At 41.2% G+C, this 12,118-nt stretch overlaps 1 protein-coding gene across 1 annotated transcript; it reads left to right on the forward strand.

The window, feature by feature from the left end:
- The first annotated feature begins 913 nt into the window (after positions 1–913).
- LOC114064208 (C-C chemokine receptor type 4-like) lies at positions 914–3,863 on the forward strand. The gene is made up of 2 exons (XM_027897044.1): positions 914–1,015; positions 2,189–3,863. The coding sequence occupies exon 2, from the start codon at positions 2,205–2,207 to the stop codon at positions 3,273–3,275; it is 1,071 nt and encodes a 356-aa protein (XP_027752845.1). The 5' UTR covers positions 914–1,015; positions 2,189–2,204; the 3' UTR covers positions 3,276–3,863.
- Positions 3,864–12,118: the final 8,255 nt, after the last annotated feature.

Below are 12,118 nucleotides of genomic sequence, written 5' to 3' on the forward strand. Positions count from 1 at the left end.
GAGCAACACCTGCCAGCTACCAGCACAGCTGGTCTGCCAGCAGGACTCAAAACCATCCCGTTTGACTAACACAAGCTCTCTATGGTCTCTTCTCCCTCCCCAGGATCCCCCAAAAGACAAATAAGGGCCCACCACACTCTCAGGAGAAATTCATAGAAGCTGCTGAGCTTCCCACTGCGACAAAGAACCACAGCAAACCTCAGCGCCCTCTGCCCTCAGACCACACATGTGCGTGAGCACATCCTACTTCTTATCTGATAGTCTGACTGCTGTTAGTGTGTACAGGTCAGTGGTAGGAGTTAGATTTGCTGTATATAAAACCCACTACAGGGAACATCAAACAAAAAGGTAGCGTGAATTAACATGCCTTCATTTCTTTTCTTAGTAAGACGAGTAGGGGTTAGGAAGATCAAACAACAGTGATTAAAAGGAGCCTTGCCTACCCTGTATCTATATAGCTTTTTTCTTGTACAATTACATAGTGCAAGTTGCAAAATTAGTTATCTGTCAGAGAAGAACTAGAAGTACACCTCCCACATACCCACCAAGTGCCTGCCTCCTCTCTGCTCACTACACAACGATCCTTTGATTAATTTTTTCTAAGATGCACTTTACAACCTGTAAGAAAGAACAAGGTTTCTGTTAAATGAGAGTTGCTTAGGGACATCTATTTTAATGATTACTGGATAAGATTAAGCTGATTTAACTCAGTAATCAGCCTTTCAGTGGAAACTGCATTTTCTTAAACATTGTGTGTTTAATTCTATTTCTGACTTAAAGGGACTGTCTCTGATGAGCACTGAGGAGAGAAGCACTTGTGATACAATCTGTGAGGAAGTCGGAAGCTTCCGCTATGAGACACAGCTACCTAGAGACATCTGCTTTTTGCAGCTGCTGGATACTGCTGTGTGGGTAACACCTCCCTGGCGGAGCTACCTGGTGAGGAGCAAGTGATTCTGCACTCTTAGAGCAAAGAAGCTTCTTCACATCATCTGAGAAGAAAGGAGGAGAGAAGGTAAAATTCATAAAATGCAATTTTGAAATAATTGTGCATCATGATAAGTGTAAATGTAATGCTTTTTCATTTACTTTTTTTTAGCTGCTAAGGTAATTTTTAAAGCACTTTTAAGAATTCTTGAAGTGCTATATGTGCATTCTGTGATCATGTGTTTTTCGGTTTTAAATATTTGAGTATATTATGCTGAACCTAGGTTAGATTAAGGTATGCCTGGGAGCAGTTGTTGCAAAGCTGTCATCTCTAGACCACTGGTGTCAAATGGTTTTGTCCTTCTGACCCATAAGTCAGATTCAGTTCTTCTCTGTGTATAGTAGAACAGAATTCTGAGCTGCAAAGTTGCCGTGCTTGGGACTAAACACAGTATGGGTCATGTCAAGGATAGTCAATGTTTGCTGTTATGTTGCAGCAATGTACAAAGTAAAGACAAGTAAAGCAACGAAACTCATTTTCTTCTGCTTTCTATTCATAAAAATAAGGACAAAGGGGAAGAAAATACCTCAGGAGTTCTGGTATGTCAGACTAAAAGAATGACACTTGCTGCGATGTGAATACCACACACAGTGATGCATCAACAATATATTGGTATGGTGGGCAAGTTACCTCAAAGTAACATCACTTAAAACTCTGTATCCACCTATTAGAAAAGTGCATACAATATGACAAATTCCTGTTAGTCATTTAGCTACTGAAGACAACACTCACTAAAAACTCAGTTTTCAGTAAGTGTAATTTCATTGAAAAAGTCTGATGCATTTTTATTACTCTCTTCTTATGGTAATGTTTGCCCGGTGGGAAAGGTGGGTAAAATCCTGAACTGCTCTGAACAGTGGCTTTGCTTCTTACTTTACTCCACAAAGGACTTAAACCCTCTCTGATTTGATATCTGCGGTCTTTCATTCCCATTTGCTTTCCTCTCATCCAGTGTCGCATTGTGTGCTTGACATCCAAGTTGCGCAGTGCTGCAAGGACTCAGCACGTGCATGTTAAGGGCACTACATTAGGCAAGCATGCACATGCATCCCATAATGCTTACATAACGCCTGAGAACCTGTAGTACGACACGCACGGGAACTGCAAGTCAGTCACTGCTCGTGATTCAGGGCTGTGGAGTAACCATACGGTCTTGACGCACCGAAAGTCACTGACATTTTCATATTCTTTCCTTCTCAGGAACTGGGGAAAAAGCATGAATTCTGCAAGTACAGAGTCCCTTGACCTCTCAACCTTCTATGAGTATTACGATAATTATAACGACGCTCCAAAGCCGTGCAGTAAGGAAAGCGTCAGGATATTTGCAGCCTCCTTCCTACCGGTTCTGTATAGCCTAGTATTCCTGGTCGGGCTCACTGGAAACATTCTGGTCATTGTGGTCCTCCTCAAATACAAGAGGTTGAAGAGCATGACTGATGTGTACCTGCTAAACCTCGCCATCTCAGATTTGCTCTTTGTTTTAACCTTGCCGTTCTGGTCTTATTTCGCGGTAGACCAATGGGTTTTTGGAACTCCCTGGTGTAAAGTCATTTCGTGGATCTACTTGGTCGGGTTTCACAGCGGTATATTTTTTATTATGCTCATGAGCATAGACAGATACCTGGCAATTGTTCGTGCAGTGTTTTCCTTGAAAGCAAGGACTGCCTTCCATGGCTTGATTACTAGCCTTGTCATATGGCTCGTAGCTTTCTTGGCCTCTGTTCCTGAGCTTGTGTTTAGAGAGTCTTTTAATGAAAATAATTACACTATCTGCAAGCTGAGATATCCAGGCAACTTCACAACATGGAAACTTTTTTCCACTTTGGAAATTAACATTTTAGGGCTCCTAATCCCTTTTATAGTTATGACATTTTGCTACTCCATGATCATTAAAACATTAGTTCACTGTAGAAATGAGAAAAAGAATAAGGCTGTGAAGATGATCTTTGCTGTCATGATTGTGTTTTTCTGTTTTTGGACCCCTTACAACATCGTTATTTTTTTACAACTGCTGGAAACTACAGGAGTCATAAGAGACTGTCAAGTAAGCAGGAATCTGGACTATGCTTTCCAGGTAACAGAAATCCTTGGCCTTTTTCACTGTGGCCTCAATCCAGTCATCTACTTCTTCATGGGGGAAAAATTTAAGAAGTATCTGAAGATGCTCTTTAAGAACTGGCATTTACCTGGGTATATTTGCAAGTGGTGTGGAGTTCACAGCACTTACCACACTGAATCTACAAGTTCATTCCACACACAGTCTACGGGGGATCAAGATGCTCTGTAACGTGCTTCAGACCAGCCACTGAACTCACCAGCAAGCAACTGACAAAAGCAGGAACTTTGAAAAGCTAAGCAAATGCAGATGCATTTAACAATAAGCTAGTGCCGTGTAATTACTTACTTCAGCTTTATTTCTGCCTCTAGATTTTCTGGGTGCTATGACAGAAGGTGTCCTAAATGTGAAACATGGGAGGGGGACGTGCAAGTTTTCTCTGCTGTGATTACAAATCTCTGCTCAGCTGTAAGAGCAGCCTCAGCTCTCTGCAAAGCACCGCGCCATGTGGCTTCTTTTTCACCAGCATCAAGACATTGGCCTGGATGGATGGGCAGAGGCAAGACAGCAGCTTGTCATCAGCACATACACTCAGAAAATACGTTCATTTACTCAAGAAGGATGGTTATTACCATATTTTTTTTATTGTACAGTTGACCTGTGTAGGACTTGTTCCTCATGACTCTTAGGAAGCCATTAACAGTACTTGCTACTGTTTAATATTTCATCTGCGGGGGAGGATACACCCTCTGACATTAGGAAAAAGGATACAAAATATATTCTTTATGTGCATAAACATGCACAGCCATTATGTTGTGCTGTAGATGCATTTTTTTCTTAGATTGACATATATGCCTATACATAGGTGTATATATATAGGCATTTTGAATTACTTTATCACTGTTATTCAGGATAGAAATTCTATTGTTTTATTAACATAAAAAGAGTTTTGAATATTTTTGAATAAAAGTGTTTTAAAAAAGCTTATTTTGCAGCATGTGTGAATAAATGTGAAGTATCTTGGTTAAAAGTCTTCATTTTAAAGTAGATGTTCTTTGTTCCAAAAGTACTTAACCCCAAGACTCAATTTTCATTCATTGGAGATGTATGTGGCAAAACGAAAGAACGTAAAAACAGAGCTTGTGTAGTAACACAATCAGTTGGCCATAACTTAAAAACCACACAAATCCTTGCATTTGATAACAGCAAAATGCAACAGTGCGATGCCCTAGTAGCCACTCACAGATCTACATGATATTAATCAGAGATCCGGAACAGGAAGGAAGCTCACAAAGCAGTGTTTAAATTTTGGCATCAAATTAATTAAAAAAAACAGGCAAAAATTGGCAATGTGGTGGCATTCAAAGTAAGGGTTGAAAAATATGTATTAGAAGATATTTCTGGTGTGTCTTTTCGCTGGACATCAGCAGGATGACTTTTATTTTCTAAGACTGTCAAAACCAAAGTGCCTGCTGCAGCCAAGGCTGCAAAGAGGAAACAAATTAAAATGCACCAGAAAAGGGAGAATAAATGTAAAAATATTGTAGTGCCATTGTACTAATCACGCTAAATAAGAAGCATAAGTGGACGCTCACCTCCATATGACCTCTCTCATGATACAAGACTGGAAATAAAAAGCAATACACTTAAATACTCGTACATGCACATATCCATCATAATTAATTTTGGGAATGCATTACCATTAGCAGTTCTGAGGCTGGCAAGAGAGGATCTGCATTAATGCAGATAATGGGAATAGCTGGGGAAGACATTACTTGCAATAAGAAAGTGTCTCTATTTCCAAGAAAAAGACTATAAATTCTTACTACTCAAAACCTTAGAAGCCACTGAGTAAATCACTGGGAAAAAACTGATGCAAAGAGTGAGTTAAGGTATCCATCACCTATTTTGAAAAGGAAGACAAATTTCAAGTGTCAGGTGCTTCAAATTCTCACAGATGTCACTGAACCCAACACACCATGCCAAGTTGGCACAGCACACAGCCCTCAGAGATGGTGATGCTGATAGTGCACTATGATCTGCTGAGATATGCATTGGTTTAGTGCACAGACTGAGCTGGAAGCCCAACAGCGCAACACAGTTGCTTTTTTCTCCATCATACTCTGTGACCCCTCTAGTCAGTAAGAATAAACGGGTCCTTTTGAGAAGGTGTCTTGCTTTGAGAAGAAGTTTTGCTTTCCAGACCAAGGAAAGAGCTGCCTGTGCTGGCCTGGCAAATATGATGGTCAACGAGGAAGAAGCAAGCTGCAGGCTCTCTTGATGACCGTGATATAAGAGAGGTCCGGGGCTAGGAGCGGTGTCAAGGAATGGCTCTCAGGCTGGTCCAGGTCTGGGCACACCCTGTGCTGAGGGAGGATGCCGAATCCACTCACGAGTGGAACTAACAGGCTGCACCCAGAGGCCCTGCAGCATTGCCATAAAACTGAGCTAGTGTAAAGCCCGTTTTCCACACAAAACTCAAGTGTGCTTCACACTGCTGCTCAGCTTTGTGCCCCACAGCCCGTGCGCGGTTGCCTTTGGTGCAGAGGGTCCTGGTGCAGCCAGAGCTCCCCACAGGTGAATGTTGTCCTTGTTTCTCTCTGCCGAATAACCTCTTCCAGTTCTCTCAGTAATGCTCGCAGTTACTCAGTGTGTGTGCTGGAAGAGCAACTGAGCTGAAAGTTGTGCTCTGAGCAGGTTTGCTGAATTGGGTGTAAAGAGGAGCTCGCCTCTAAGTGATGGGCTCAAGAATGCAAATCCTGGGGCTGAAGCTCATCAAACCTGGGTGGCTTCCTACTCTGTCACTTGGAACAAACCCTCCCCACCATGCACCAAGCTGCAGTGGATAATGCCACTCCTCTTCTGAGAGAGGGCTTTGAAATATCTGCTGATGAGAAAGGACAAGATAATGGAATTAATACAGACTAAAATAAAGCAGGGATTTTCGAAATGTCAGTTGACAAAGGTGTCATTTTAGCTGAACAAGAGTTTCCAGCAATGAATGATGTATGTACAGACCCACTGAACCATGAAAGAAAATGGATAGACATTTAAGTGAAGCAAAGCTGACTCATTCTTAAACCCACATTTTTACATCAAGGTTCCTCAGAAGGCCAGCCTGCATCCTCTCTTCAGATCTGCTAAGCAGCCGTAGAAAGGTAGATGAAGGGGAAGATCAGCTAATTATACTAAACACAAATAAGGATGAAAAGGTAAAAACAAGTTGATTGGTTGGTTTTCATACAGTGCTTAGGCCACAACAATCCCTCCCTAAACATGGAGCTGAATTACACATTTACACTCTGGAGCTTCATCCTTTTTAACTGTGCTGAAGCAGCATTGTGATCAGCAGCCTCCTCCCAATCTGCTCCTCTCAGTGAGAGCCAGCAAGGATTTGCTCTTCTCCCTATATAATTGCTTGTCACAGTCCCAGCACCAGCTCTCCAGACCTGCTCTCTGAAGAGGAGTACAATTCCACAGGCACTACAGTGCTCCTCTGTTACCAGGATTCTTCCAATCTCAAACTGCCAGCAGAGATCTACATCACACATTTTCCTTCAGGAGCTCTTAATTGTTTGCAGTTTTATCCAACCTCTCTCTCTTAATGCAGCCAGAGACCAGCTTCTTCAACTCCCATCTCTTATGCCAACATCTCCATTTGACTTGATTTACAATCAGAAATCAAGGGCCATTTAGTAATGTCAATCAAAATGATCATTAAAATGGTGCTTAAGGCAGTGCCTACAGAGAGCTCAGCAGGACTTTGCTACTCCAGTCATGAAAGAAGCATTTAGGTAGGAGACTGGAAATTATACAATTGCGGTGAGATTTCTAGCGTTTGTATAACTGATAAGACCATTTGAAGGTGATTTAGTGGGTGGTTGTATCTGCAATCATGTTGCAATGACATATGTAGGTGCCACTGGTAATCATGGAGAAATCACTCCCAATGCAGCAAGCACTATTGCTGAGGAGACACCAAGTTAGAGGCTACCAGGATGATTCTCTTTTTCCGAGTGATTCAGCAGCAAAACCCACCAAAAACCTAACAAAAGCCCATCTCATGAGACAGTCATTGAATCAAAGCCACTTCTCACAAAAATGAGGCTCAAAAATGAAGAAGCCCTTTACTTGCTCCAGACAATCGAGTCCTCTGGCAACTCCTCAATGTAGCACTGGCATGACTGACCAATGCTGCTGTTCCCTTTCCCTTGACAGTGCCTATCCCTCCACCTACCCCTTGTATGCTTGTTGCAAAAGAAGACTGTTCACAGGCCATCCTCGGGGGTTTGTGTCAATTTATTTCTGATCCTCCTATGAACTCTCAGAAATGATGGTGTGCTTAAGATATCTCCGCTGAAGAGAGTGTTATTTTCTGCATCCTTGGAGACTTGACCTTATTTTTAAAACCTGATGTCTTATAGCTAGGGGAGCTGAGGCACAGAGCAAGAGCTCAGACATTAAGAGCACAATGCACATTTTTGACAGAATCTCAATGCCCTCCTACCTCTCCCTGGGAAAAATTCACACTTCAGCTTGGTGAGAGGGACTTCAGGTAAGAGCCTCCCACACTGATATCCAAATCTGAGATGGCCTAGCCAGTAAAGTTCCCACTTGGATCCAAGTTCTACAAGGAGGACCAGAGGTTGATATGCAGAGTATCTGGAGGTAAAAAGATGACTACCTACTGTCATCTTCCGATAAAAGGTGTTCGTTGCTGGCACAGGAGGTGTTGTCTGTGTTAATACACCAGAAAGCAATGATTCCTGTTTGCCGGTGATCAAAAGAAAAGAAATATTCATTCTCTGTGTAAATGCAGCCCAAATACACGATTGGTCAATGCATCATACTAATCCTTCAGGTTTTGTGCTGGGTTTTTTTTATTTTTTTATTTCAAGTCATCTTTGAAGAGGTGAAGTTTCTCTGGATTTTAGTTTCTTGTTTCAAAATGAGTAAGAGCATGCATTCAGTTTAAGTAGCTCTGCAACTGCACACTGCAAGATTTTTGTAAATTCAGGTGTTGCAAAACAAAACTACTAAGGCACTAAGAATGTTTTAGAATTCCAAGACATTCGTTTCTTTACTTTTGCTTTTAACAATGATAGCAAGTCACCAAGAATCTATCTGAAATAATCTGATTTTTTTTCCACAGGTATAAAACCCTTGTAAAAAGTACTCTCAGTGCTGCTAGCAGCCTGCAAGACAACACAGAATAAATGAAGATTGACATTACTAGATGCACTCTTCTGCTCAAGAGAGACCAGTGGCACTTAATCAGCATTTTCCAAGAAGGTCCAAGCAGTCACATTGAGGAAGAAACTTTTGTGGTTGTGACAGTGATTGGAACAAGAAGTGGACATTCCTTCATGAAGACCAGGGATGTCCTTTCGCACAGGAACTTTGCACTCCTTAAAGTATCTGCATTGTGGTTTGCGTAGGTAGATGGAAGAGAGAGGCCCTCCCTAACGTTTAACCTGTCACCATCACTCCCAAATAGAAAGAGCAGTACTAACACAGCTAGTAGTAACACAAAAACATCTCAATAAAAGTGAAGAAAGACCACAACACATCTCTGTACTTGCTCATAGACCGGTAAACTGAAATTTGCCACAAGTAAGATCATGACCGCAGACTGACTTGCCTTTTCTGCTATTAAAGCACGTGGGAAAGCTGTAAAAAGCACACACAGAAGGGAAAGAAGGATGAATTTTCCTGTTGCTCATGCCCTTTTTGCTCATTCACAAGCACCAGGAATGGAAAGGAAACAAGGCTGGCTGATCGCAAGGAGCCCTGAAATTGTCTGCAGGCCCTGCACACAAACAGCGCTGTAAGAGAGAAGCTGTGGAGAACAGGTCTGCCCTCGCTATCAACTTGTTTACACTTTTTAGAAGAGCGAAACCTAAAGCATGAGGTTTCACACAAAACCCTGCAACGCTGCAGAGAAGGGGCTGAAGAGTTTACAAAAGAAAAGGGAAGTTTGGATTTTGGCTGTTTTCTCTTCAGTTCTGCTTCACAAGCCCATCCTTGCACAATGCGGGCCAGAACTTGCTTCCTTTCCTCAGAAATATGAGGGAACCTCCAAAATCCCCTATGGGAAGGCTGGCTCCTATCTGCTCCTGCTCTGGCTTTTTGCATGAATGTGTGTGCCACAGCCTCCTCTCCACAGTCACCTCCATTCATTTCCTCACTAGCTTAAGCTCACGTTCTCTGCACCCTGAGGTCAAGCAAGTAGGGTGCCTGTCTTGTGACTACACTGGCAGAATGTTTTGCATTTGACAAGGCAGTTTTATGAAGATGTCCCTGCTCATTGCAGGGGAGTTCGACTAGACCACCTTTCAACGTCCTTTCCAACCCAAACACTTCTATGGTTCAATGAAAATCCAAACACCAAAAAGAGCATATTTTTGGTGGCAGCTGCTTTGGCTAATGATCAACACCTTTTAACCCCACACTTTGATATGCATGTTGTTTCAGCTTTAGGCTAAAATTATTTTAGAGTAAGCACAAGCCTATTTGTCAACATTACTGAAATAAAATATTTCATTATTTCTGCTCTGAATTCTTGTTGTAATTTTATTCTGATGGGGGAAATAATTTCAGAAGTCCTCATGCAACCAAAAATCGTAGAAAAAACTCAAGGATTTGTCTTCTTTAACACACTTAAACAGCATTGATCAAATAAATCCACCACATTGCTCAGTCAGTAGCTCATTGCACATACCCATAGGAATGTGCCAGATTTTAGGAAGAAAGGTAGCATGAGAAGTGAAATTTCAGTCAAGTGATGAATGTTGTTGCTGAAGACTTCTGGTCAAAAATAAGATTTTTTTGCTGTGTTGTTGTTGGGTTTTGGTGTTTGTTTTGTTTTTGTTTTTGTTTTAGAATCTGCAGACTTTGTTCATGACAATTTGCCCAGCAAGTAACTTTCATTGCTTCTATAGTGTAAAAGACTGCAGTGTTTTATAGACTCTATCACAAGAGACTATGGGAATAAAATTTAAGTGATCAAACATCACATCAACGTTTATGGAAGGTCAATCCTTAAGTGATAACTATTTAGCAATTTGTATCAGATACTGAGAAAGACACGTCAGTACTAGTTACCAAAGAGTCTGCTGAATTTTAATTTGCATTTTTTTTTTGTTTTTTTTTTTTTAATTCCAGGAATGGGTTTGTACAGAGTCAGAGCAACTGTTAATTGTGTCATAGGCAGAAAAAAAAAAGTCCACCTTTTCTCTAAGGTGATTCACAATGAAGACCTCAATCACAGTATGATATGACTGAATGCACCCTGAATTTTCAGGAGGGCACAGCATAATTCACTGCATATGAAGTGTATCATGTATAGGCCTGCAAGTTCCTGGAAAAATGTAAAAAGAGCTCTAGAAATGTCAAAAACTTCTACAGAAATAGCTGTAGAAAAGCTGATACTGCCCAACAACGGAGCAAATAGGTGGCTAGTATCAATGTTAATTTAAGTGACAGCTAAAAAAATCTGCCATGCTTTCTAGACAAGAGATCACAAGATTATGCAAAGTTACTGCTTTGGCAAAAGCAAAACGAAACACAGTAAAAAAAACAAAAAACACCACATCAGTGAGATCCATCACAGCAAAAGCCACACCTGCCTGGTCAGTGAATGGCACAAGTTAGGTGAGTGTACTCCAAGTGCTGAGGACCCTGCAGGGGAGACCTCATGCAGATTCACAGCCAGACATGATGTTTGAAAGCAAGTGTGTTTCTCCTTTGTGACAGCAAATGCTGAGAGTCCCACTCAGACAGAGCACAGCTGGGGAGCAGAACATAACTGGCCCCAGCCATGTTCATGCAGACAGTGGTTGTTTAAGAAAAAAACCCATGTTTTATTACCTGCAGCTTAGTAGATGGCCTCCACTGGCTTCCTTATCATATTGGGCTGCAGACTGACACTGGGCAGAAGTAGCCCAACCAAGTCCCAACCTATTGACTAGAGCTGATTTGGTCAAAAGAGACTGTAGCACACTTTACTTCTCCCTAATTAAAAAAAAACAAAAAAGAAAAAAAAAAAAAAGGCGCTGTTTTTAAGGTCAGGAATCTCAGTCAATTCCGCTCTTGCATTTGCTACACAGAAATCAAAACTCTGCCTTACTTTGTAAAACAAGTAATTTTGCAGATAAAAGCACTACAATGAAAATTAATATTATTATAGAGACAAAAATCTCTGTATTCATTACTAGATTTCTTGCCTTGTCTCAAGACATCAAGAGCCATGCACTCACTCACTGCACAGAAAGTTTCATCTCCTTCCACAGAAGATGAAAACAACTTCATAATGCATTATTCTAAACACAAGTTGTCTTTGGTTTTGAGCAATTTCTTCCTAACATTTCTCAGTCAGTGGGTGACTGTCCTGAATCACGAAGGTTTGCTGATTAAACTCCCATCCCTTTTCGACTTTTTTGCCGCACTGACTCAAGGTTTTGACATTTGTAATCAGCAGGGGGGTTCACCAATTTGCATGAGCGCACTAAAACAGGTAACAGGAAAAAACAAAGTACTTTGCAAGAAAGAACAGGAACATTCTTTCCAAGCCAAAGCAGCAAAACAATTTTGCATCAAAAGGCACACAAGCAATCTCCCAGATCAAAATACACTATGGAGCACTGACCAAGGCTGTTGTACAGAGCTGATGCTTTAAAGTTATTTCATTTGCTGTATTCCAGTTTGCACTGCAGAGTGTGAACTTCAGGATTTTTGCAGCATTATTTTTGCAAACTGAGTCATGGCAAGCAAGCAGCTGAGTCAGCAGTCAAAGCTGTGTCTCTTCTAAAAGAGCTTAAATGCACTGAAATTTCAGCTCAACTTTGTACGAAGAAAAAGACTTCACCCTAAAGTTTCAGGTGCTGAAGCTCAAAGAGAGATGATTAGATATGCTCTACTTCAAAAGAGGATACAGGGCTAGATGGACCTTAGTCAAACTCAGTGCCATTATTCTTTTATGAAAAAACAGACCTGAGAAAAAGACAACAAATTCAACAAAAAATGTGAGTTGAGCTCTGGGTATTTTCAAAGCCCTCAGCCTCTGAGACAGAAGC

The sequence above is a fragment of the Empidonax traillii genome, unplaced genomic scaffold, assembly GCF_003031625.1.
Source record: "Empidonax traillii isolate 1590-97213 ecotype Southwest subspecies unplaced genomic scaffold, ASM303162v1 scaffold527:size1067160, whole genome shotgun sequence".
Classification (NCBI taxonomy): Eukaryota; Metazoa; Chordata; class Aves; order Passeriformes; family Tyrannidae; genus Empidonax; species Empidonax traillii.